Source organism: Danio aesculapii, chromosome 8 (assembly GCF_903798145.1).
Source record: "Danio aesculapii chromosome 8, fDanAes4.1, whole genome shotgun sequence".
In the NCBI taxonomy this organism is placed as follows: domain Eukaryota; kingdom Metazoa; phylum Chordata; class Actinopteri; order Cypriniformes; family Danionidae; genus Danio; species Danio aesculapii.
Window position 1 is genome coordinate 3,887,286 of NC_079442.1, and position 25,000 is coordinate 3,912,285.

Consider the following 25,000-nt stretch of genomic DNA (forward strand, 5'->3'; position numbering starts at 1 on the left):
AATATGCAAATCCAATTTGAAATTTCAAAATACGATTCAAAAATTTGCAATTCAAAACGCGACTCATAAATACACAAATCCAATTCGAAATTTAAAAACAATATTCAAAAATACACAAATCCGATTCGTAAATTGAAAACACGATTCAAAAATATGCAAATCCAATTCGAAATTTCAAAACACGATTCATAAATACAAAAATCCAATTCGAAATTTTAAAACACGATTCAAAAATACGCAAATCCAATTCGTAAATTGAAAACACGATTCAAAAATATGCAATTCAAAACACGACTCATAAATACACAAATCCAATTCGAAATTTAAAAACAATATTCAAAAACACACAAATCCAATTCGTAAATTCAAAATATGACTTTTAAAGTCATTTTCCAGATTTTCAAACAGATGCATTTCAGCCAAAGATTGTCCTATCCTAATAAACCATGCATCAGTGGGATGCTTATTTTTCAACTTCCATTAAATGCATAAATCTCAGTTTCAAAGAAATAAACACCATTGTCAAAAATACCATATGATAACAGAATAAAATATAAATCTGTTAATTTCCCAAGTTCATTTTAATCAAGTTCCAATAATTTAAATACTGCTATGAAAAATGAGAATGTTTTAAGAGGGAAAGATCAGTTTTCCTGGATGTACAGTTAACAGTCCTGCATTTGAACAAAACTTTGTTCATTTTGTTCTGCAAACTAACATTTCTTCAAAATGTAAATTAAATAAGTTGTCATTTAGAACATAAAATGATATATTTATTTAAATATATTATTTTTCACAATAATAATGTTTTTTTAGACAAGACAAACCCAAAGTTTTATCTTCAGAAGAGTTTAAAAAAGCAATAGAGTAGAGAGGAAAAGCTGAAAACAGCAAAATAGAGAAATACTGAATGAAATCTGGTCCAACTTAGACCGTGCTGAAAGTTCACCGTCCAGCAGGACAATAACCCTAAACACATAGACAAGATTATGAAGTGACCCAGCAAACGCCCAGACCTGAACCCTGTCAAACACCTCCTGAAAAACAATTAAAAATGGCAATACCGTCCAACCTCAACAGATATAGAGGAAAAATGGCAGAAAACCCCCGAAAGCAAATGTGCAAAGCTTGTTGCATCACACCTTAAACAAAAACCGAAGCTGTAATCTTTGCCATAGGTGTTTCAAGCTACGCACTGAATACTTGTGCAACTGTGCTGTCATAAATCAGGTTTCTGCTTTGTCATTATTGCGTGCGGAGTGTAGACTGATGTGGAAATGCGTCATTTACAAAGTCTAACATTACACTGCAATACAATGTAAAAAAATAATACTTCTGCAAGGCAACGTAAAGGCTTTAAATGGGCCAACAGCCACTTCGCTGTCTAAGACAACAGTGTCAGCCCTCAGAAAAACATCCATTTCTATCAAGCAATATTTATGTCGAGCGTAAACTTGACCCTCTCGTAAATGTGCAAGTGACAGCTGGCTGGAAATGGTTCATAATTTAATGAGTGGAAATATTAGTATTTTTACAGACACACACAAACAGACACACACACACACAGATGGATAACATTATGATGGCTATTTACATGCATTGTATAGGCTCAAAGAGATTGATCTTTCAAAAAAAACAAAAAAAACAAGCGTGAACTGTCATATTTGGTCAATATTGGAACTTATCTGGCATTAATATTCCAGCATTATAACTGCTCCATGGACAGCTGGACTGCTCCATGATTAGAAATGAGGGGGGTATATTTGCATGGATGTAATAATTATGTTAAAATTGTATTTCCTAGACCCTCACAATAGAAAATATTATATATAATAATTTATAGAAGCTTCTAGATATTTATTAGGGATTTCTTGAGGTCCTAAGCACTTTACAAGAGATTTCTTGAGGCCTACCTCGCTTTGGAATTGGTTAAATCCACCCTTGTATTGCAGACTGAAATGATTATTTCAACTGTGATTTTATACTCAGAATCAGAAAGAGCTTTATTGCCAGGTATGTTCACACATACGAGGAATTTGTTTTGGTGACAGAGCTTCTACAGTGCAACAGGATAACAGAGACAGGACAAAAAACAGATAATAAATATATATAAAAAAAAATAGAAGTAAGTAGTGAGTGCAAATATACAGATTGACAAGTGTATGTGCGTGTTTATTACTATATACAACGTTATATGTGCAGCTGTTATGTGCAAATTGGCATGTAAAGTGTGTTGTTAAATAAGTGTATATGTGTATAAAAGTGTATAGCAGTAGTGATGTTGGTTCCACAATAATTATCATCAAGTGTTCATGAGATGGATTGCCTGAGGGAAGAAACTGTTTCTGTGTCGGGCTGTTCTGGTGCGCAGTGCTCTGTAGCGTCGACCAAAAGGTAACAGTTCAAAGAGGCAGTGTGCTGGGTGTGAGGGGTCCAGAGTGATTTGTGAAGGGTTGTACCTACTCCCCAAGAACTGTACTTATCCAGAGCGAGCAGGAGGGCTGCCAAAATCACTCTGGACCCCTCACACCCAGCACACTGCCTCTTTGAACTTTTACCTTCTGGTCGACGCTACAGAGCACTGCGCACCAGAACAGCCCGACACAGAAACTTCCCTCTTCCCTCAGGCAATCCATATTATATATACAATTATTTTAAACACATTTCTGAACACAATAGCTTTAATAACTCATTTCTAATAAGTGATTTCTTGTATCTTTGCCATGATGACAATAGATAATATTTTTCTAGATATTTTTCAAGACGCTTCTATACAGCTTAAAGTGACATTTAAATGCTTAACAAGGTTAATTAGGTTAAATTTATGATAATTAGGCAAGTCATTAATTAGACAACAGTGGTTTGTTCTTTAGATTAAAAAAAATTGTTTAAGGGGGCTAATAATATTGACCTTAAAATGTTTTTAATTTAACAGCTTTTATTCTAGCTGGAATAAAACAAATAAGAATTTCTCCAGAAGAAAAAATATTATAGGAATACTGTGAAAAATGTATTCATCATTTGGAAAATATTTGAAAAAGAGAACAAAAATTCACAGGAGGGCGAATAAAATTGACTTAACTGTATATATATATAAATCAGTAGAAAATGAGATAGCAAATTAATAATAAAAAATGGAAAGCAAAAATAATATACTCCTGTATATTTAGTATTGTGTTATTATTGTATTTTGGCAATACAATACATGGGTATGCTACAGCCCAAGGTCCCAATAGCCGCATTTCCACTATCGGGCCAGTGCGAGCCAGGGCTTTAATCGGGCCAGGCCGGGCCAATAGCCCGGGAGGTTGAGAAATGAGGCCGAAATCATGTCGCGTTCCACTGTCGGGCTAGTTGCTCGCAGCGTGTCACGCAAACACCGCCCCCAGAACGTCCCCCGAATCAAACGTCACACAACCCGCCCACTTCAGCGGGAACAAAAAACTCAAATTATAACCACAAACACAACCTGGCATCACTACGAGAGCTGGAAGATGGAGAACACCGAAGCGATTGCTTTTTTACTGTTTGTGGTCTGTTGGTGTAAGGCCAGACAGCGATCCCTGGATAAGGACATTCGAGTTCGGCGGCATTTACTTCAAACACAGATTTTGGCTGCAAGGCTAGCGTGATAGCAAAACAAATGTAAGGGAAGAAAGCATCTTGTCTCCTCTTTACCTGACAGGAAAACTCCGCCTTTGTACGTAACCCCGCCCCGAAGCCCCAGTTGGCCCTCCTTGGCCCAAGGTATTCGGCGGGCTGAAAAAGGCCGGACGCTGGCCCCAAGGAAGCCCCGCTTTGGCCCGATTACGCCCCGGAGGTGATAGTGGAAACGCGACTGGCCTTGGCTCGCCCTGGCTCGCTCGCTTTAGGCGCGATAGTGGAAACGCGGCTAATGTGTTCTTAATCCGGCCCTGGATAATGCAGACTTTAAAAGGTTTTAATAACGATTAAAAAGAGCACTCACTTTTTCAAAGGGTCGATCACCGTCTTCTGAATCTGATTGACCTGCACAGACAGAAACAAACAAACAAACAAACAAACACATTAGCCGGAAAAAAAGTGGTTGACGAACATTGAAAACAAACTACATCAATGATTAGAGTTGAACACAACAGAGTTGGGAAAAATACTAAAAAAAGTAATTAATTACATCATTAAAATTGTGTTTAAATTACATTTTTATCACAACGTTTACTCAATAGGTTATTTAATTACTTGACTAAACACAAAAAATTCAATGTACACTAAAAATGCTGGGTTCCAAACAATTCCTTCATGTTGTCCTAATACAACTAGATTAAATTAACTTAATTGTTATTTACAAATTTAAGTGGATTGAACATAAAACAATTACGTTTTCCCCCTAAAAACCTTAAGAAATGTGTTGTTTCAACTCATTTTAAATAAGTAGACAAGCAGAAACAATTTTTTTTTTTTTTTAATGTATAAATGCTCCACATATAAATCTAATGGCCACAGGGAGAATATTAATTAAACTATTTAATTCTTTAAATCGGAGACAAACAGGACATTTTAGCTTTATTTTAAAATACAGTACAAAGAATAATAAACATTATATGCATGAAACGTAAGACATTTCAAAACAAAGACACAATATGTCATGCATACCACATATTGACATCAATTTCTGACTCATTGTTTACTGTTTCTCATGCATGTTCAATCTACATGATATATTCATTACTCGGCTTCTCTTAGTTAACTGATACAAAACTGTTGAATTTATGTACATTACATGTCAGCCCATGTTTATTGTGGTTCCTGGGCATGTCATCTATTTTAAAGCCTGCAGTCCATGAGAGTGGACGATTGTCATCCAATCAAATGGCAGTAAGGCTCAGCATGTCACCACTACACTGAAAAGCAGCATGGCATCACTTCACTCCAGACACAGACGTACGCCACATCTACAATGTTTTTATTCAGATTTATTGATTTGTTTGACAATATTTCATAGATTGTGTGTAAAAAGAGGGATTGCACTTACTAATTAAAGTTTAAAATCTTTTGTAACATTGCAAGCTTTAGATCAGGATTATTTTCAAACATGTCTGTCCATTAGGATGTACAATGGGTCCAAAATCTGTAACCGAAATTAAATCCCCAGTAATGCTGATTGAACTTTTATATATGTATATATATATAAACTATAATGATGTACTAATTACTGATACAATTTCATATGCAGAATATACAGATCTTGAAGTTCTTGAATGTATAGCAGATGAAAATATCTCAGATGTGGACATTATGTGGAGCGATAAGGAAGATAAAGATAAAGTTGGTTATAAACAAGGTGCAATCTATACAACCAAAACTTCACAATTAAAGTAAAAATGTTACGATCGTAATGTTGATAAAAATTTTAAGATTATACAAACAATCGTGTATGTTGTTATTTTTTTAGTATTTTATGTTTGTATAATGTTCGGGAAGTACAATTGTTCTGACCTGATGTCCATTGAAATGGAGAAAAAACGTATATACTTAAAGGATGTTGAATTTTTATTATTATAACTTGGTCTCATTTATAAGAGCCTCAAAAACATACTTTTACATTTTTTAGAAACTTGGAACATACACTCACCGGCCACTTTATTAGGTACACCTTACTAGTACCGGGTTGGACCCGCTTTTGCCTTTAGAACTGCCTTAATCCTTCGTGGCAGAGATTCAACAAGGTACTGGAAATATTCCTCAGAGATTTGGGTTCATATTGACATGATAGCATCATGCAGTTGCTGCTGATTTGTCAGCTGCACATCCATGATGCGAATCTCCCGTTCCACTACATCCCAAAGGTGCTCTATTGGATTGAGATCTGGTGACTGTGGAGGCCATTTGAGTACAGTGAACTCATTTTCATCTTCAAGAAACCAGTCTGAGTATATTCACTTCATGACACGGCGCATTATCCTGCTGGAAGTAGCCATCTAGAGATGGGTACATTGTGGTCATAAAGAGATGGACATGGTCAGCAACAACCTCAGGTAGGCTGTGGCGTTAACACGATGCTTAATTGGTACTAATGAGCCCAAGTGTGTCAAGAAAATATCCCCCACCCCACTACCAGCCTGAACCATTGATACAAGGCTGCATGTACGCATGCTTTCATGTTGTTGATGCCAAATTTTGACCCTACCATCCGAATGTCGCAGCAGAAATCAAGACTCATCAGACCAGGCAACGTTTTTCCAATCTTTATGTCCAATTTGGTGAGCCTATGCGCATGTAGCCTCAGTTTCCTGTTCTTAGCTAACAGGAGTGACACCTGGTGTGGTCTTTTGCTGCTGTAGCCCATCCAATTCAAGGTTCAAAGTGTTGTGCGTTCAGAGATGCTCTTCTGCAGAACTCGGTTGTAATGAGAAAATCCCAGATCAGCAGTTTCTGAAATACTCAGACCAGCCCGTCTGGCACCAACAACCATGCCACGTTTAAAGTCACTTAAATCCCCTTTCTTCTCCAATCTGATGCGCAGTTTGAACTGCAGCAACTCGTCTTGACCATGTCTACATGCCTAAAAGCTGCCATGTGATCGGCTGATTAGAAATTCGCGTTAACGAGCAATTGGACAGTTGTACCTAATAAAGTGGCCAGTGAGTGTAATTTGGGTCTGAAGGGGTTAAACAAGTACATTATAAGTAACTGTAATGTCCTGAAAATATATAGTGATTCAAAAAGTAATCTAATTACTGTACCTAGTTACTTTGTAACTAATTACACCCAACACTGAACAAAACTATCGAAATACAAAAATATTAATATAAATGACACCCCCCTCCATCAGTTTTGTTAATTGGCAGCAGTACATAACATGACCCCCACGTCTAGTAGTTGAATGAGAAGTATACAGAGAAAAAAAAAAGTTTGTGACGTTGTTTCTTTATTGTGCTCCTGGCCTGAGGAAAGCAGCGAGAAAAGACGTGAATATTAATGGAGCGGTGAATACAAAAGGCTGGAATCGTCGAGGGACGGCAAACATGAAAGCGCAGCTCCGGCTGGGGCTGAAAACGCTGAAGAGGGTGGGCCGCCGCACCAGATGAAAGTTCTTCGCAAACAAACATTTTTAACAATAACAGTTTATATTCCCCCCCGTTCCTCCGTGCAGGGTTGGCGAGGAGAAGAAGAGGAGGTGGAGGAAGAAAAAGAAAAAGGGGGAGGGGGGTGTTTGAGTTAAATGGGTGTAAACGAATGTCGCGTTGCCGCCTCGAGCCGCAAACCAACACAAAGTCTTAAAAGTTGCCACACAATTAAAGAAAATCTTAAACTTGCAAAACATCATTTACATTGCAGATCTGAGATGTCAATAGGAAGCGGTTTGGCTGACAGAACGCTAACCTAAGCTGGCAAACAATGCGAGACGCGAGCAAACAGGGAACGCCAAACCAGAAGAAGCAGAAGGAGAAGCTGACAGGCCCATCAGAGGATTGCAAGAGTATGGAGCTAATCAACAACTCACTCGCTATTGAGAGCAGAGTCAGTCACCGAGAGCAAACACGACTCGACCCAGAACAGAACGACTCATTCAAGATTTACTTTCATTGACTTTTTTGTTTTTTTAAATCCACAAAAGTCGAAAATAAATATGTAATACATACATAATTGGTTATTTGTAGTTGGTTAGACCAAAATACATGACAGTAGAGCATTTATACTCATCAAATTAGTAAAAACTGATGGCAAATGACGTAGGGCAGAGGGTTGCTGAAGAACTACTGAGAGATTTCAGCTGCTGTCTGGGCTTTCTACACCTTCCTTTCTTCATGTGTTCAATACTTCTCTGTGTCATTTCATTTTATTACGCATAACTTCATTTGTAAACAAATTAGTTTGGTTTTCTTTGCATGTATGGATTTTGTTTTCGGAGAAAAAATGGTGTTTAATACTTATTTCCCTCACTGTACTGTGTTACACTTTGCCGCAATATGACAGTTATTTACTGTAAAAATGCCCAGTAAAATACCACACACATTCTTTACAGTTGACTACTGTAATGTGCACTTCCTTGTGGACAATTTAAACACTTATACATCAACTTACTGCATATTAGAAACTTGCCGTATTCTACTGTAATCAAAGTAATCAAGTACTGCTACTGTATGAAAAAATGATCAATTAACAACTTGTTTCACAAAATGTAATTAAAATCATTTGATGAGAGAAATTTACCTTTGTAAACCATTTAAAATGGATATAATAACAATGATTAATAAATACACTGTTGTACATGATCAATGTACAAAAGAGGTTTAACTGCTACTGTAAAATAAAAAAAAAATGACAGTAAAATGAGTGGTAGATGTAAACGATCCAAAAAAAACAAAACAAAAGAAAACAAACAAACAACAGACTAAATATGTATAGTATTAAATAATTGCAAATTAAATTTGTAAATCTACATACACACACACACACGCAATATATATATGTGTATGTGTATATATATATATATATATATATATATATATATATATATATATATATATATATATATATATATATATATATATATATATATATATATATATATATATATATATATATATATACACACATACATATATATATATACACATACATATATATATATATACACATACATACATACATACATATATATATATATATATATATATATATATATATATATATATATATATACACATACATACATATATATGTGTGTGTGTGTGTGTGTGTGTGTGTGTATATGTAGATTTACAAGTTTAATTTGCAATTATTTAATACCATACATACTTAGTCTATTGATTTATATTTATATATATATATATATATATATATATATATATATATATATATATATATATATATATATATATATATATATATATACACACACACATAAAAAGCAGTTTTAAATTTTTTTTAAATCATTTTGGGGTCAAAATTATTAGCCCCTTAAAGCTATACTTTTTCAGTTGTCTACAGAACAAACCATCGTTATACAATATCTTGCCTAGTTACCCTAACCTAATTAACCTAGTTAAGCCTTTAAATGTCATTTTAAGCTTTACAGAAGTGTCTTGTAAAATATGTAGTCAAATATTATTTACTGTCATCATGGCAAAGATAAAATAAATCAGTTATTAGAGATGAGTTATTAAAACTATTACGTTTAGAAATGTGTTGAAAAAAATCTTCTCCGTTACACAGAAAATGGGCAAAAATAAACGGGGATAATAATTCAGGGGGCTAACAATTCTGACTTCAGCTGTATATATATTTATGTTATCCAACAATACATTCCCTTTGTTCAATTACCACCAGCCAAACATAGGTTAAAATTCAACAGTGATAAGTTACGCACGCACGAATGCATTGTTTTCCAGCTTAGGTAAGCGCTCTGTCAGCTAAACATCTGCAATGTAAATGATGTTTTGCAAGTTTAAGAATTTCTTATTGAAAGATTTCAGCTGCTGTCTGGGCTTTCACTGTCTTTCAACACATCACTTTCTTCATGTCTTCAATACTTTTCTCGGTGTCATTTCATTTTATTACACAGAACTTCACGTGTAAACTAATTAGTTTTGCTTTCTTTGCACCTGCCAAACAAGTTAAAATTCAACAGTGATAGCTGACACACTCACGCATACAAACACGCACGCATGGACAAACTCTTATAAAATGTACACACCATTTGAACGCAACAACAACTGAAATGCAATCATCTCCCAGTTTTCCAATTTGTATGTATTTTAATTATGGCCATTCTTTGCATACAGCCTTCAAATAAAAACGTTCAAAACGAATAAACAAAATAGAAAAGTTAACATTGCTAAACAAGCAGCCTATTAAAAGCTGCCTGCAGTTAAAGAAAAACTGAAACAAGGGCAAACCATCAGCACCAAGTTAACATCTTCCTCAGCTGAGAGGAGACGGTAAGAGGTGAAAAAGTAGATGGTGGGAACCAAGGGGAAGTATATCCATATGATGAGAGCGAACAGCCTGCAGAAAAACACTCCAGCGAGTGTGTGAATCAGGGGCCAGAGATCAACACGGCGCACACACACACATAAGCGCACAATACATACCACCCAAAAATACATACAATGCATACAAACCCTGAAAAAACGAAACAAATCGATATTCCTCCCTACCATGCATGGCTATTAACCATTAAAACCTGCTCAAACATGCCCTAAAAACGAAGCTCCACTTATTACCATAACATTTCCCTGCTTATTTGTTTCCGCCCCGGGGCGATCCATCTCTGAGAGGGGAAGAGAACGCTTTAGCCATCTTTATATAACACAAACATGATTCTGCTGGGCCACCGTGATTGAGAAGCTCTCAAGCTGAAGAACGGTTTGTTGCAGGTTTAGCGATGCGATTCATGGAAGTCTTATTAACCATTCAAGCATCCCAGGGTGGTAATTCACACCAAAATGCAGAGCTGAAAAATCAGCTGTGCTAACATCTCTCGTCGCCCACGGATAGAGCGTCATTCGCCTGCCAAGTGCCCATACAGTAGAGTATGAGAAAACGCTGCTCGGGAGCGCTGCGGAAAGCATTTGGCTTTGGTGAATCTGACAGAGGGGTCAGCGGAGAGCAAGGATATTTGCATCAGGCTTCAATCTGCTATTTTCATGAGATCTGCTGCGGGTTGCATTACAGCTACAGGCGCTTGTGGTGTATTTCACACTGGCGGGTCTGTGCACGAGTGAATATCTGCGACGTGTTTCACTGAGCAAACTGTACTGGTGGGTTTGATTGTCAGCTGATTGTCGGCAATCGCATTCAGAATAACACAGTTAATTCAACCTCATTATGACTACAATTGAATCCCTTTGCTTTGGGTTAATACATGTTAATACACTGTAAAAAGAAAATTCTTTCTGCCTTTTTGCACTTTATTTGCAAATATTTTCAGTTGAATCAACTGAACTTTTCTAGTCATTTCAACTTCAGTCAAAAAATCAGTCAAACTGACTAAAAATATTAAGTTAAACTTTATATAACTTGAGGTTTAGTTGGAACCTGATTAGATTATTAAAATAAGTTAAAGGAACAAACAAATATTTGTTGTCTTGTCTTTTTGTAATTACATTCACTCTAAAAAACGTTTGTTGTTTGTGCAAACTAATAAAAATGAGCTGAAACAACACAATTATTGAGTTTTTTTGGGACAACTTAATTGTTTCATGTTCAATCGACTTAAATTTGCGAAACACTAACAAGTTAAGGTAATTTCTTCAAGCTGTCCCAAAGCAAATCAATTGTGTGGAACTGAGTGGTACAGTAAAACGCGGCACAATTGATTTGTTTTGGGACAACTGGAAGAAATTACCTTAACTTGTTAATGTTTCGCAAATTTAAGTCGATTGAACATGAAACGGTACAGTACGGTACGGTACAGTACGGTACGGCACAGGTCACCTTTATCAGGCTTGCATTTCCACTGCCAAAAGGGTACCAATGTTACGACAAAAAGTTTCAGTGGACGTCGCTTGAGGAAATGTCAAAATAAAGCTGTTCACATATTGAGAAGCACTTCTCACAAAACAGATGCTTTATACACATAAATACTTGTGTATAAACGTTCATTACTGACCTTTCTATGAACATGATTTGATTATAACTGTAGATAAATGAACGAAATAGCCTACTGTAACGTCTGCAATTATACAAAATAAATAATTAATTAATAAATAAATGCAACATATATGACATATCTGCCAACACTTAATTATTTTAAGGGAATTTAAGCCCTCCACCCATTCCCATTACCACCCCCCACAGCTTTTTGATACAGTCTATAACACCCCTGGAGCGCCGACATTGGTATAATGTCCGATCGCAGCGGGCGGCTGTCTGAAACCTGGCTGCCTGAATGCCAGCATTTCCAGCATGCCACTCTCTGCACGGCACCTACACATTCCCACTCTTCCGCCTGTCTCATCACCACCACCCCAACCCCCACCCCCCGGCCTCCTGGATTTTCAGATTCAAATGTTGGCAGGTTCATAATAGTCCAAAAGTTGATGATAATAGTCAAACATGGCAGTTTGTTCATGTTTTAGGTTGCTGAAAGAATCATTTCCTCTGAAAGAATCATTCTGCTCCTTTGTTTGGTCGGGCTTCTCCTTCGTTTTTTCGCGCTTCACTCTCGCATTTGTCCGTTTCTGAAAGGATCGGATGTCAAAAGCACTTCAATAATCACGCGCACGTTATTATTATCAGCTCAAAAAGTTCGTTATTTCAAATACAGATGTGCACATGAGCTCTCTGAAGAAAGTGAAACCATACGCGCTTTAGACCGCCCTGTAAACAACTACGAGGCACAGGGTAGACTCTGCTCTTCTTGGATATCATTCCTACTGGTAAAAGTGTGTTTTATGTCGAACACGAAAGTGAAAGCATGCTGTCTAACTGAACTATTTAAAATATATAATGTCACTAACTTTTTGACTTTTTGGACAAGGGATTTTACAACCCTTGACAATAGGGTTGGGCGATGCAATGTCTAATGTGAAACATCGCGATGGACGATGGCATCGTCGTCATAGGCGGAGCTAAATTAATTATTTATGAATAATTAATTCATTCATTAAATATTAGCCTACCGTTTCAACTACCTGACCCGTATGGTCTTTGTTTTACACATAAACAAATCATAAATACAAATAAGCTACACACAGATTACCACCTGTCAATCACTTTTTCCGCGGGACTCTGGCATGAATAGGCAGAGTGATCAATGTCGTTATAATGGCATCAACAAACTTGGGTCGGTTAAAAAAAAAAAGGTTGCCCAAGCAACAGTATCTGAGATTTTCACTAAAATTACTAAGCACAAGTGTGAAAGTGAAAGATTGAAGCAGTGTGCTGACACTGTGACGCTGATAGATTCAAAAGACAGAAGAGTCGTTAGATAAAGACAAGATTAATTAAATATCACCTTTAACAACTATAGTGAGACGCCATCCAGCAGTACATCCTTGATGACCAGTCCGACGTGCACTGCTCTCTGGAGCTCAGACGAGCACATGACAGCGTGTGTGGCTGTGTCTGTGTGTGTTAGTGTGTGTGGTCACGTGATCTGTGGTTTCAGCGGACAGAGGGCTGTTCAGAAATGCTAGGTAAAACAGTGTGGATGTGGATCATTTTCGTTCTAAAATGCCATTTTAAAACTAAGACCTATTAGTGTAAACGGGGTGTAATGGAAATTCATTTATATTCATCTTTTAGATGTGAATGCATTTTCTACATTGCTAAATTTTACTGCATGACTACTCTGTGTTTTTCATCTTACACTTCTATTGTGTAATGTTGTTTGTCTCCTTGTTTTGTATGGGTCAGAAAGGTTGAGACACCTAACGTAAACATGATATGGCCTGATTAAAAGACAAAAATGAAGCAGTAAACAAGAATCCAATACAGGGGAAAGATAACTATAATCCATGATGCATGTGCCTAGCGCATGACTTTAGTGACTTTGTAAGCAGTACAGGGGAGAAACCAGATAAAAAGAGAGAGCACTCTGTTTCAGTGTCTCACTCTGCAGAAACTGTCGTTGCTGTATGATTGTGACCTTCTTTGCAAAGAATAAAACTTTAAAAGACACCCTGGGTAAGACTTTGTCTTTTTTACCACAGAGAACGCCTCATTAAAGAAAAATTGCCACTACAGGGGCATAAGTGTGTATTCGAGCGGGTTTACGACGGGGGCGGAGTGGAGGATCGGTGATGCCCAATGGACGATGGCATCGTCTATCAGCCCAACCCTACTTGACAATTGAAATAAGGCTATGTATGAGAAACTCTTATCTTTGTTTTATATATTTAGTGATATACTTATATACTTATCTCTGTTTTATATATTTCTTTCAAAAAGAAAGCGCAACTTTTCACTTATAATGTCTCATTTCTCTCTCTGACCATTGTGAGGAGATTTTACTCACACGTGATTTGTTTCAATCATTTTGATCCAGCCACAACCCAGTACTGGGAAATAGATACATTACGGCCAATTTAGTTAATCCAATTCACCTACTGTATAGTGCGTGTTTGACCTGCAGGGGAAACCAGAGCACCAAGGGGAAACCTACATCAACACGAGGAGAACATGCGAACTCCACACAGAAACGCCAACTGGCCCAGCCGGGACTCCAACCAGAGGTCTTCTTGCTGTAGGGCAACAGGGCTAACCACTGGGCCACCGTGCCACCACTTCCATTTTATTGCACTTCAAGTAATATGACCTGGTGTTAGATTCTGGTATTGCACTGGTAAGTCCAAACTGTATTATTGAGCCAAACTGCCAAACATGGGAGAAACCTGAGCACCCAGAGGAAACCCACGTCAACACGAGGAGAACATGCGAACTCCACACAGAAATGCCAACTGGCCCAGCCGGGACTTCAACCAGAGGTCTTCTTGCTGTACGGCAACAGGGCTAACCACTGGGCCATTGTGCCACCCCTTCCATTTCATTGCGACTTCAAGTAATATGACCTGGTGTTAGATTCTGGTATTGCACTGGTAAGTCCAAACTGTATTATTGAGCCAAACTGCCAAACATGGGAGAAACCTGAGCACCCAGAGGAAACCCAGGTCAACAAGAGAACATGCGAACTCCACACAGAAACGCCAACTGGCCCAGCCGGGACTCCAACCAGAGGTCTTCTTGCTGTACGGCAACATGGCTAACCATAGAGCCACCGTGCCACCACTTCCATTTCATTGCGACTTCAAGTAATATGACCTGGTGTTAGATTCTGGTATTGCACTGGTAAGTCCAAACTGTATTATTGAGCCAAACTGCCAAACATGGAAGAAACCTGAGCACCCAGAGGAAACCCACGTCAACATGAGGAGAACATGCCAACTCCACACAGAAATGCCAACTGGCCCAGCCGGGACTTCAACCAGAGGTCTTCTTGCTGTACGGCAACAGGGCTAACCACTGGGCCATCGTGCCACCACTTCCATTTCATTGCGACTTCAAGTAATATGACCTGGTGTTAGATTCTGGTATTGCACTGGTAAGTCCAAACTGTATTATTGAGCCAAACTGCCAAACATGGGAGAAACCTGAGCACCCAGAGGAAACCCACGTCAACAAGAGAACATGCGAACTCCACACAGAAACGCCAACTGGCCCAGCCGGGACTCCAACCAGAGGTCTTCTTGCTGTACGGCAACATGGCTAACCATAGAGCCACCGTGCCACCACTTCCATTTCATTGCGACTTCAAGTAATATGACCTGGTGTTAGATTCTGGTATTGCACTGGTAAGTCCAAACTGTATTATTGAGCCAAACTGCCAAACATGGAAGAAACCTGAGCACCCAGAGGAAACCCACGTCAACATGAGGAGAACATGCGAACTCCACACAGAAATGCCAACTGGCCCAGCCGGGACTTCAACCAGAGGTCTTCTTGCTGTACGGCAACAGGGCTAACCACTGGGCCATCGTGCCACCACTTCCTTTTCATTGCGACTTCAGATAATATGACCTGGTGTTAGATTCTGGTATTGCACTGGTAAGTCCAAACTGTATTATTAAGCCAAATCCTAATATAGCCACAGGGCCAGTCGCTTTCTTCTTGTTTTGATGCTTGACCCAGCTCTGTCCACATAATAAAGTATGCAAATCGTCTGGTAGACAATAGCTGAGGTTTGAACAGTCAGCAGAATGTGTGTGAAATAGTGTACTGTGTTATAATGCTTGATGCTGGGAGTAGTGCTGCGGATTGATGCTTAACCCCACAGAGTGCAACACATTGGGAATGTTGGTGCGAGGGCCTAGTTTCCAGGGCGGAGGTTGTAGGCGATAGACCAGAGAAGATGAGCACTACTCTTCTGACACGCAGTCAGCGCTGAGTGGATCGCTTAAGGGCTCTTAACCACTTTCAAAAGAAAAGACTGACTCCAATGTGGGGAAATAAGAGGGAAAAAAAAGACAACGATCAGTAGCACCAGCAGCAGGAAACAGAAGATAGCGGCGCAGAGATGGGACTCATTTGAAGATGCATGTGCACGCCGAGTGTGGAAGGGCGTGGGGTCTGCTGTGAGAAAAAAAAAAAAAAACTTACTCATACCCAATCTGCTGGAGGGAAGACAGAACGCACTTCTGCCAAAGTCAGAAAAACGCAACTATTTTTTCTCGGCCAAATGTAGAAAATAAACACGGGTTAGGAGGTGTTGCAAGGCAGAAATCAAGATGGTCCGCGGTTCATTTTTCGAGATGTACAAAACAGAGTTAAACTTATGCAGTTAAAGTCTGTATTATTAGCCCCCCGTTTATCTTTTCCCCCGATTTCGGTTTAATGAAAAGAAGATTTTTTGGTAACTCTGTATAATACCTACACACTATGAATCATTTATTAAGCATTAGCTAATAGTGAACTCATTATCTGTTAAGCATTAGCTCTACATTAATAAACAGTAGTAAGCAGTTTATAACTGCAGCTACAAATGCTGTATTCTTGACTTATAACCACATTTATGGTCACTTTACAATGAGGTTCATTAGTTAATGTTAATTAATGCATTTAATAACATCAACAAACAATTACAATACATTTACTACAGTATTTGTTCATGTTAGTTAACGTTAGTTAATGAAAATACAGTTGTTCATTGTTAGTTCATGTTAACTCACTGTGCATTAACGGACTTGGATGTTAATAATGCATTAGTAAATGTTCAATTATGATTAATAAATGCTGTACAAGTGTTGTTCATGATTAGTTTATATTAGTAAATGCATTAACCTTATTGTAAAGTGTTACCACATTTCTAATGTGCTTAGTACTTGTACTTTCATACTTTGTTAATGATTTATTTTTCATTACTAAATTAAGTATTACATTATTTACAAACCATTGGTTGTTTTTTAAGATCATGCAGAATGATTTAGTAAATGAGAAATGAACATTTATAACTCCAATTATTCAGGCATATACTAATAGTTACTAATAGACACACTCTCCCAATTCAAAACTAGATTAAAGACCTTTCTGTGTAGTAAAGCATACACTCAGTGCACCACTTAGCGGGCTTCCACACAGGTTCTGCATCTTGTTTACATACACTATGAACAGCAGCTACGCTAATTATTCTGTTTCTTCTCCATTTCCACCTGGGGATACTCTTCCCGAGGCCCTCAGACTATGCAGAGTCACTGATTCGATCCAAGACCAACGACGAGATGATCCCAAGGTTTCCATATCCTGGACCAGGCCATATCCTGAGCAGCTACTGTGGTGGTCATGGAGGAGTGGAGAGCATTAGACTGATTCCTGTGACGCTCCAGGGACAGACGAGTCTTTGCTGAGGCCAGCTTCCAGCCTCCGCCGCTGAGACTGCAGCTCTGCACAAGAGGTTTGGCCAGCGGAGAAATTAAAATGGTCGTGCCCAACTGAGCCTGGCTTCTCTCAAGGTTTTTTTTCTTCACTTCCGCCTTTAGTGAAGTTTTTTTTCCCTCTCCGCTGTCGCCACTGGCTTGCATGGTTCGGGATCTGTAGAGCTGCGCATCGTTGAATTTGCTCTTCAGTGTTTGGACTCTCAGTAGTGATTTAAACCACACTGAACTGAGCTCAACTGAACTGAACTTAAACACTACAAACTGAACTACACTGTTCCTATTTACTGTGACCTTTTATGTGAGGCTGCTTTAACACAATCTACATTGTAACAGCGCTATACAAATAAAGGTGAATTGAATTGAATAGTTAATTTGTATGTTAATACATGCTTTATTAACTTATCTTCATGCAGTTTTGTGACCTAATCTAAAGTGAGGACTATTTATGCTTTATATATCCCTTATAAATGACAATTAAAGGCTCAGTTAAATTCTAAACAGGAAAAAAGAACATAAACAACATTATTCATTTCTATTCGTTTGAAGATGCACAAATTAAACTGCATCAAATAAAAAAATAAATCTTTGTGACCTTATCTAAAATAAAATTACTAAAATAAAATTAAACATTGTTTGCTTATTATAGTGTTAAATGACACTTATTACAGTGTTAAATTATTATATTGGTGTTGTTTTATCCAATTTTATGTCTGTTATTCAGCAATGTTTAAACTTTACAGTAATTTTACCTTTTAGATAATATTGCAAAAAGTGTTGTTCGTTTGATACTGAGCCTTTAATTGTCATTTATAAGGGATATATAAAGCATAAATAGTCCTCACTTTAGATTAGGTCATAAAACTGCATAAGGATAAGTTAATAAAGCATGTATTAACATACAAATTAACTATTACTATATGCCTGAATGAAAAGATATATAAACATCGAATTAAATTGTTTAATAATCATTTATTAACTCATTCTGAATTCTTAAAATCCTCCAATTACTCTTAAATACAACTGGTACAAATATACTAGTATTGCAATACTTGTGGGGGAATTTGGTCCCCACAATGTGACGAATACAATGCGCACACACACACACACAGACACAGACACTCTTAAATCCCATCCTGCAGATCTCCACTCATTTCCCCCCACAATTAGCAAAGAAAATGTGCAAGGAAAAAAAAGTCTACAGATTATGTGTGGGCCTAGAGGTGAGTAAGCCAATGTATGCTTAAAACATAAACATGTCTCGCAGTCACTTGCTTGTTATGCAAATGAGCATCACTGCCTAATAAGAGGCAGCAGACAAAGCCCAAATACTCCTGGTCAAAGTGGGGGCGGAGCATATGATACTTAAAGATGGAGAAGAGTTGAACGAGTTTCCTCATTAAAAAGTTTCGGCCCTGAACAAATGAACAGCGCTTAAAAGTAAATGTTCGCTTACATGGGATTCAGTCATGGCAGAAATTAGACATGGCGCTTGTTGTCTCATAGAAGCAGACACTTTGAGAACTTCTGAATACTTTTGGACACCATGCATTATCTGAAACTGCAATCTCTAAAAACGTGTGTGAAGCTGCATCCACAGCACTAGGGGTCAGTATAAGTCAAAGGCCAACTCAATGTAAACAAAAAACTACTTCATTCTTTATACGGTTTATTTTTTCTTGAATTACTGCACTAATACACTACACTGAATTATAAGTCAATAAAGAAAGTACCAGAAGCAAATGATTTTTGATGATCTTCACCTAAATTCACACAGCCTTATCACCCTGCAGCCCTGCCTCCCGCTGTTTTGGGGGAGTTCACAGACATAAGTGAAGAGCAATTTTGGGGTAGGGGGGGGGGGGGGGTGCAGACGAAAGTGAAGAGTGTGGTAGGGTGGTTGGGTGAAGTGCGGTCATATTAGTGACGGAAGGGTAGGGGGAGGTGGTTGTGGACCAATGTCAAAGGGTGGGGGGTGGGGGGGGGGTGGTTCGGGAGAAACCAAGGGGTAGGAAACTACATCAGGCTATAACGGCTGCATAGCTACACTTGGAAGGAGATGCTCAAATTAATTTTTTTGTCATTATCACGAATTTTTACAACAAACATACCCACGTTTTAATATATTCATGACGGCGTCATGTTTTACCGTCACAATAAAAACCTCTAGGACATTCACCTAGTTGTCATGAAGCCACTTCATTGATAGTTTGGCGGTGTGCTTTGGGTTTTTGTCCTGCTGGAAGATGAACCGTCGCCCCACTCAAGAGCACCGTCGCCCGAGGTCAAGAGCACTCTGAAGCAGGTTCTCATTCAGGATGTCTCTGTACATTGCTGCATTCATCTTTCCCTCTATCCTGACTAGTCTACCAGTTCCTGCTGCTGAAAAACATCCCCACAGCATGATGCTGCCACCACCATGCTTCACTGTAGGGATGGTATTAGCCTGGTGATAAGCGGTGCCTGGTTTCCAAAGAGTTCGATTTTAGTCTCATCAGACCAGAGAATTTAGTTTCTTATGGTCTGAGAGTCATTCAGATGCCTTTTGGCAAATTCCAGGCGGGGAGTGGCTTCCGTCCGGCCACTTTACTGTACAGGTCTGATTGGTGGATCGCTGCACAGATGGTTGTCCTTCTGTAAGGTTCTCCTCTCTCCACAGAAGAACATTGGAGCTCAGACAGAGTGACCATCAGGTTATTCATCACCTCCCTGACTAAGGCCCTTCTCTACTGATCACTCAGCTTAGATGGCCGGCCAGCTCTAGGAAGAGTCCTGGTTGTCCCAAACATCTTCCACTTGATGATGGAGGCCACTGTGCTCATTGGAACTTTTTCTGTCACCTTCCCCAGCCTTGTGCCTCGAGACAACCCTGTCTCGGAAGTCTACAGACAATTCCTTTGTCTTCATGCTTGGTTTGTGCTTTGACATGCACTGTCAACCCTGGGAGCTTATACAGACAGGTGTAGACCTTTTCAAATCATGTCCAATCAACTGAATTGACCACAGGTGAACTTTAATTAAGCTGCTGAAACATCTCAAGAATGATCAGTGGAAACAGAATGTACCTGAGCTCAGTTTAGAGCTTCACGGCAAAGACTGTGAATATTTATGTACAGGCGATTTTTCAGCTTTTTATTTTTAATAAATTTGCAACAATTTCACAAACTCTTATTTTGACATTGTCATTATGGGGTATTGTGTGTGGAATTTTGAGGAAATAAATGAATTTAATCCATTTTGGAATAAGGTTGTAACACAAAAAATGTGAAAAAAGTGAAGCACTATGAATACTTTCTGGATGCACTGTATTATTGCTGCTTGTTGTTGTTTTTTTGAGACACAGTGTATATATGTGTGCGCTTGTTACATTGCAGGCTTTGAAAATGACCTAATCGCAATATTACAGATTATTTAGCACAAGTTATCAAAGTTGCGATAATCAGTTACGGTTTAATTTGAAATGGTAATACTAACAGTCAAAACATTTACCGTGGTTTACCTCGAAATTGGTAATCGTGACAACACTAGTCAACCACCACTGAAAATGTTAAATAGTGAACTGTTGTCTTAATCTGACCTTTTCCTGATTGAACGCGTCCATCCTCTTCATTGCCGTATCCAGAGCGTTCATGGAGTCCAGGAAAGGCTGATCCTGCTCACACAACGGATTACTCAACAAGTCTCCCGAGATCTTCACTGCTGCTTTAGACATGGCTGGAAAACAAAACAAACCAGTTACCATGCATCCAAAATACACAAAATCTGAACAGTCAACTATTCTCCATCATCTATAAACAGAATGATGAGTTTCAGCAAAAAAAGATCGTCAGACATTATATGAAAAGGTGGCAAGTGTTTATAAGAGTGCTTAGTGGTTTCAAACATATGGCAAATCAGATTTTTCTCCCGAACCACAAATGAAAAAGACTGATAATAATACAAATGATGAGGGTAAAATTAAATCAAACATACAAACAAAAACAAGAATGTCAAGATGTTTTAAAACAAATTATGGATAACTGGAAAACAAATTAATAATAGTACAATTACTATGCAATAATAATAACGTTAACAAAATTATCATTATTATTATTATTATTATTATCATTGCTGTTATTATTATTATTATTATTATTATTATTATTATTATTATTATTATTATTATTGCTGTTATTATTATTATTATTATTATTATTATTATTATTATTATTATTATTGCTGTTATTATTATTATTATTATTGTTATTATTATTATTATTATTATTATTATTGCTGTTATTATTATTATTATTATTATTATTATTATTATTATTGCTGTTATTATTATTATTATTATTATTATTATTATTATTATTATTATTGCTGTTATTATTATTATTATTATTATTATTATTATTATTATTATTATTATTGCTGTTATTATTATTATTATTATTATTATTATTATTATTATTGCTGTTATTATTATTATTATTATTGTTATTATTATTATTATTATTATTATTATTATTATTATTATTATTATTATTATTGCTGCTGTTATTATTATTATTATTATTATTATTATTATTATTATTATTATTGCTGTTATTATTATTATTATTATTGTTGTTATTATTATTATTATTTCTGTTATTATTATTATTATTATTATTATTATTATTATTATTATTATTATTATTATTATTATTATTATTATTATTATTGCTGTTATTATTATTATTATTATTGCTGTTGTTATTAATAATAATAATAACAACAACATTAGTAGTAGTAGTATTAATAAGAAATATTATTATTATTATTATTATTATTATTATTATTATTATTATTATTATTATTTTGTTGTTGTTTGTATTAATTGTAATAATTTGTAAGATTTTTTATTCATAAAGATAAAATGAATTAGCAAATATTTAAATAATACAAAATGTTTTATCCATCATAATCCTCAATAACAATTAATAATAATAATAATAATGATGATAATAACAATAATAATAATAATAAAACAATATTAATTATTATAAACAACAAAAAATAGTTATGTATTAATCAGAATGATAAAATGAATGCATTGTAAACATCTGATTAATGATATAAAATTAATTATTATTATTATTATTATTATTATTATTATTATCATCATCATTAATCAGATATTTGCAATGCATTCATTATATTATTCTGAAAAATACAAAAATAACTTCTGTTGTTTTTTTATAAGAACTTAGACTTATTATTATTAATAATAACAGTTATTGATGATACTATGATGATATTAATACACTTTATATTATTATTTAGATAATTGCAATGTATTCATTTTATCTTTATGATTCATACAAACAATAACAATAATTGTTGGTATAATAATTAATACTATTATTCTTTTTAGTAGTCGATGTAGTAACAATGATGATGAGTATTATTATTATTGATAAGAATTATTAATATCAACAACAACAACAATAATAATAATTATTATTATATTTTTTATTACTATTGTTATTATTTTTATTATGATGATTATAATTAAAGTTGTTATCAATGTTGTTTTTTGATGTCATAGTTGACTGGACATAGCCTTTATTATTGTTAATATTTCAATAATTCTGAATTATTATTTAACAACAACATTAATATTATTATTATTATTATTATTATTATTATATTTAATGTTGTTATTGATGCTGTTTCTGTTGTCAATGGATAGATGGTGTCACCTTTATTGTTATTATTATATCAATAATTTTGAATTGTTATTTAATAATAATAATAATAATAATAATAATAATAATAATAATAATAATAATGGCAATAACATTTTTGCAATTGTTTTATTTTAAAATATGACTGTGACTTTTCCCCTCTATTCCTGTGTTTAAATCTGTTTTCAAGACCGATCTACTTTCTCTCACGTTTAATACGCCTCATTTACTGTTTTTAATCGCTTTTACTTCTTAAATGTTTTTCTCTTATATTTTATTTTTCTTCTCTGTCTTTAGTACTTCTATGTGCAGCACTTTGGTTGTTTTTAAAATGTGCTTTATAAATAAGTATTGTATTGCAAATATTGTATTGTATCATACCTCTCAAACAACAACAATTATAATTATTTTTATTATCATTGATAAGAGTTTTTTATAAAAATAATAATATGAATTATTATTATTATTATTATCATTATTATTATCATTATTATTATTATTATTACTATTATTATTATTATTATTATTATTATTATTATTATTATTATTATTATTATTATTATTATTATTATTATTATTATGCTGCAGTATTTAGTGCTGTTATTGATGTCATTTGATGATGTTTGTTGTCATACACTGTAAAAAATGCTGGGATCTACACTATTCTTTCATGTTATCCCAACACAAATCCATTAAGTTACCAATTAAGTTTAAGTTTTAAGTAACCTTAAGAACTGTGTTGTTTCAACTCATTTTAAAATAAGCAGTGTAAACAAGCAGCAACAGGCCTTATTTCAGTGTAGTCGTCTGGATGGTGTAGCCTTTATTGTTATTATTAAATCAATAATTTTGAATTGTTATTAAATAACAACAACAACAACAACAACAACAATAATAATAAACATTAATATCGTATTGCATCACAGATCTCAAACATTACATGGCAAACATCCATATTCATTATGGATGTTTGAATGATGTTCAATAAATTATGTTTACTGTTTGTTCAAATTACTTATCTAAATTGAGCTGAATCATCTCAATTCTTAAGGGTTTTTTGGGGGACAACTTAATTGTTTTATGTTCAATCCACTTAAATTTGTAAAAACAAAAAAAAAGTCCTTCAAGTTGTCCAACACAAAATCAATTATGTGGAACCCAGCATTTTTTTTATCATTCTTCATTCGTCTTTAGTACTGCTATGTGCAGCTTTGGTTGTTTTTAAATGTGATTTATAAATAAATATTATACTCCAAACATTGTATTGTATCACAGCTTCGCAAACTTAACATGGCAAACATCCATATTCATTAGAGAGGGACTAAAATAAAGAAACTTTCTCCTTTCTTTCTTGACTTTGCCCCAATTAGCTGAAGAGAAGCCAGTGTTTGGGCTGTGGGGTGTAGAGGGGTGGATGTTTTATCTGGCTTCCTGCCTCATGTGCGTCTGATCTGGATTGACGCTGACGTGCTCATCTGATCAGCATTCTGACTGTAAGCAGCTCTGGCAGGGAAGGCGACCGACTGTAATTGGCGTTGGCACTATTGAGGCATCAGTACACCATCAGAGCTCTTTAGTGAATATTCATCACCGCCGTCAACTCTCTAACCACCCCTTACAACACACAGCCCAAAAAAAAAAAAACAATAAAACTTGTCAAATCTTTGTTCTTCTGCAGGTGTTTTGACTTGAATATTATAGAGTTGTAAGATAGACCCTTTTCACAAGACTGTCATGTAATCAGCTTTATTCCTAGCGGGCAGTGCACCATAAAGCAAATACAATTTGGGCGTCCTGAGTTCGAGTCCCAACTTATGGACCTTTCTTAATCCCATCCTCCTCTCTTTCCAACTTCCTGTCCTTTCAATGTCAAAGGAAAAACTCAAAAATAAAACAAACAAATAAACAAATAAAAATATTTCCCCCACCAAGTAT

General features: G+C 35.9%; 1 protein-coding gene across 1 annotated transcript in view; it reads right to left on the bottom strand.

Moving 5' to 3' along the window:
* Window positions 1-25,000, bottom strand: part of bin3 (bridging integrator 3) — an 86,295-nt gene that overhangs the window by 57,554 nt on the left and 3,741 nt on the right. The window contains exons 2-3 of the mRNA XM_056463037.1: window positions 20,932-21,068; window positions 3,968-4,008 (exon numbers count right to left, since the gene is read on the bottom strand). Coding sequence (XP_056319012.1) covers window positions 3,968-4,008; window positions 20,932-21,068 — 178 coding nt within the window. The remainder of the gene's footprint in view (window positions 1-3,967; window positions 4,009-20,931; window positions 21,069-25,000) is intronic.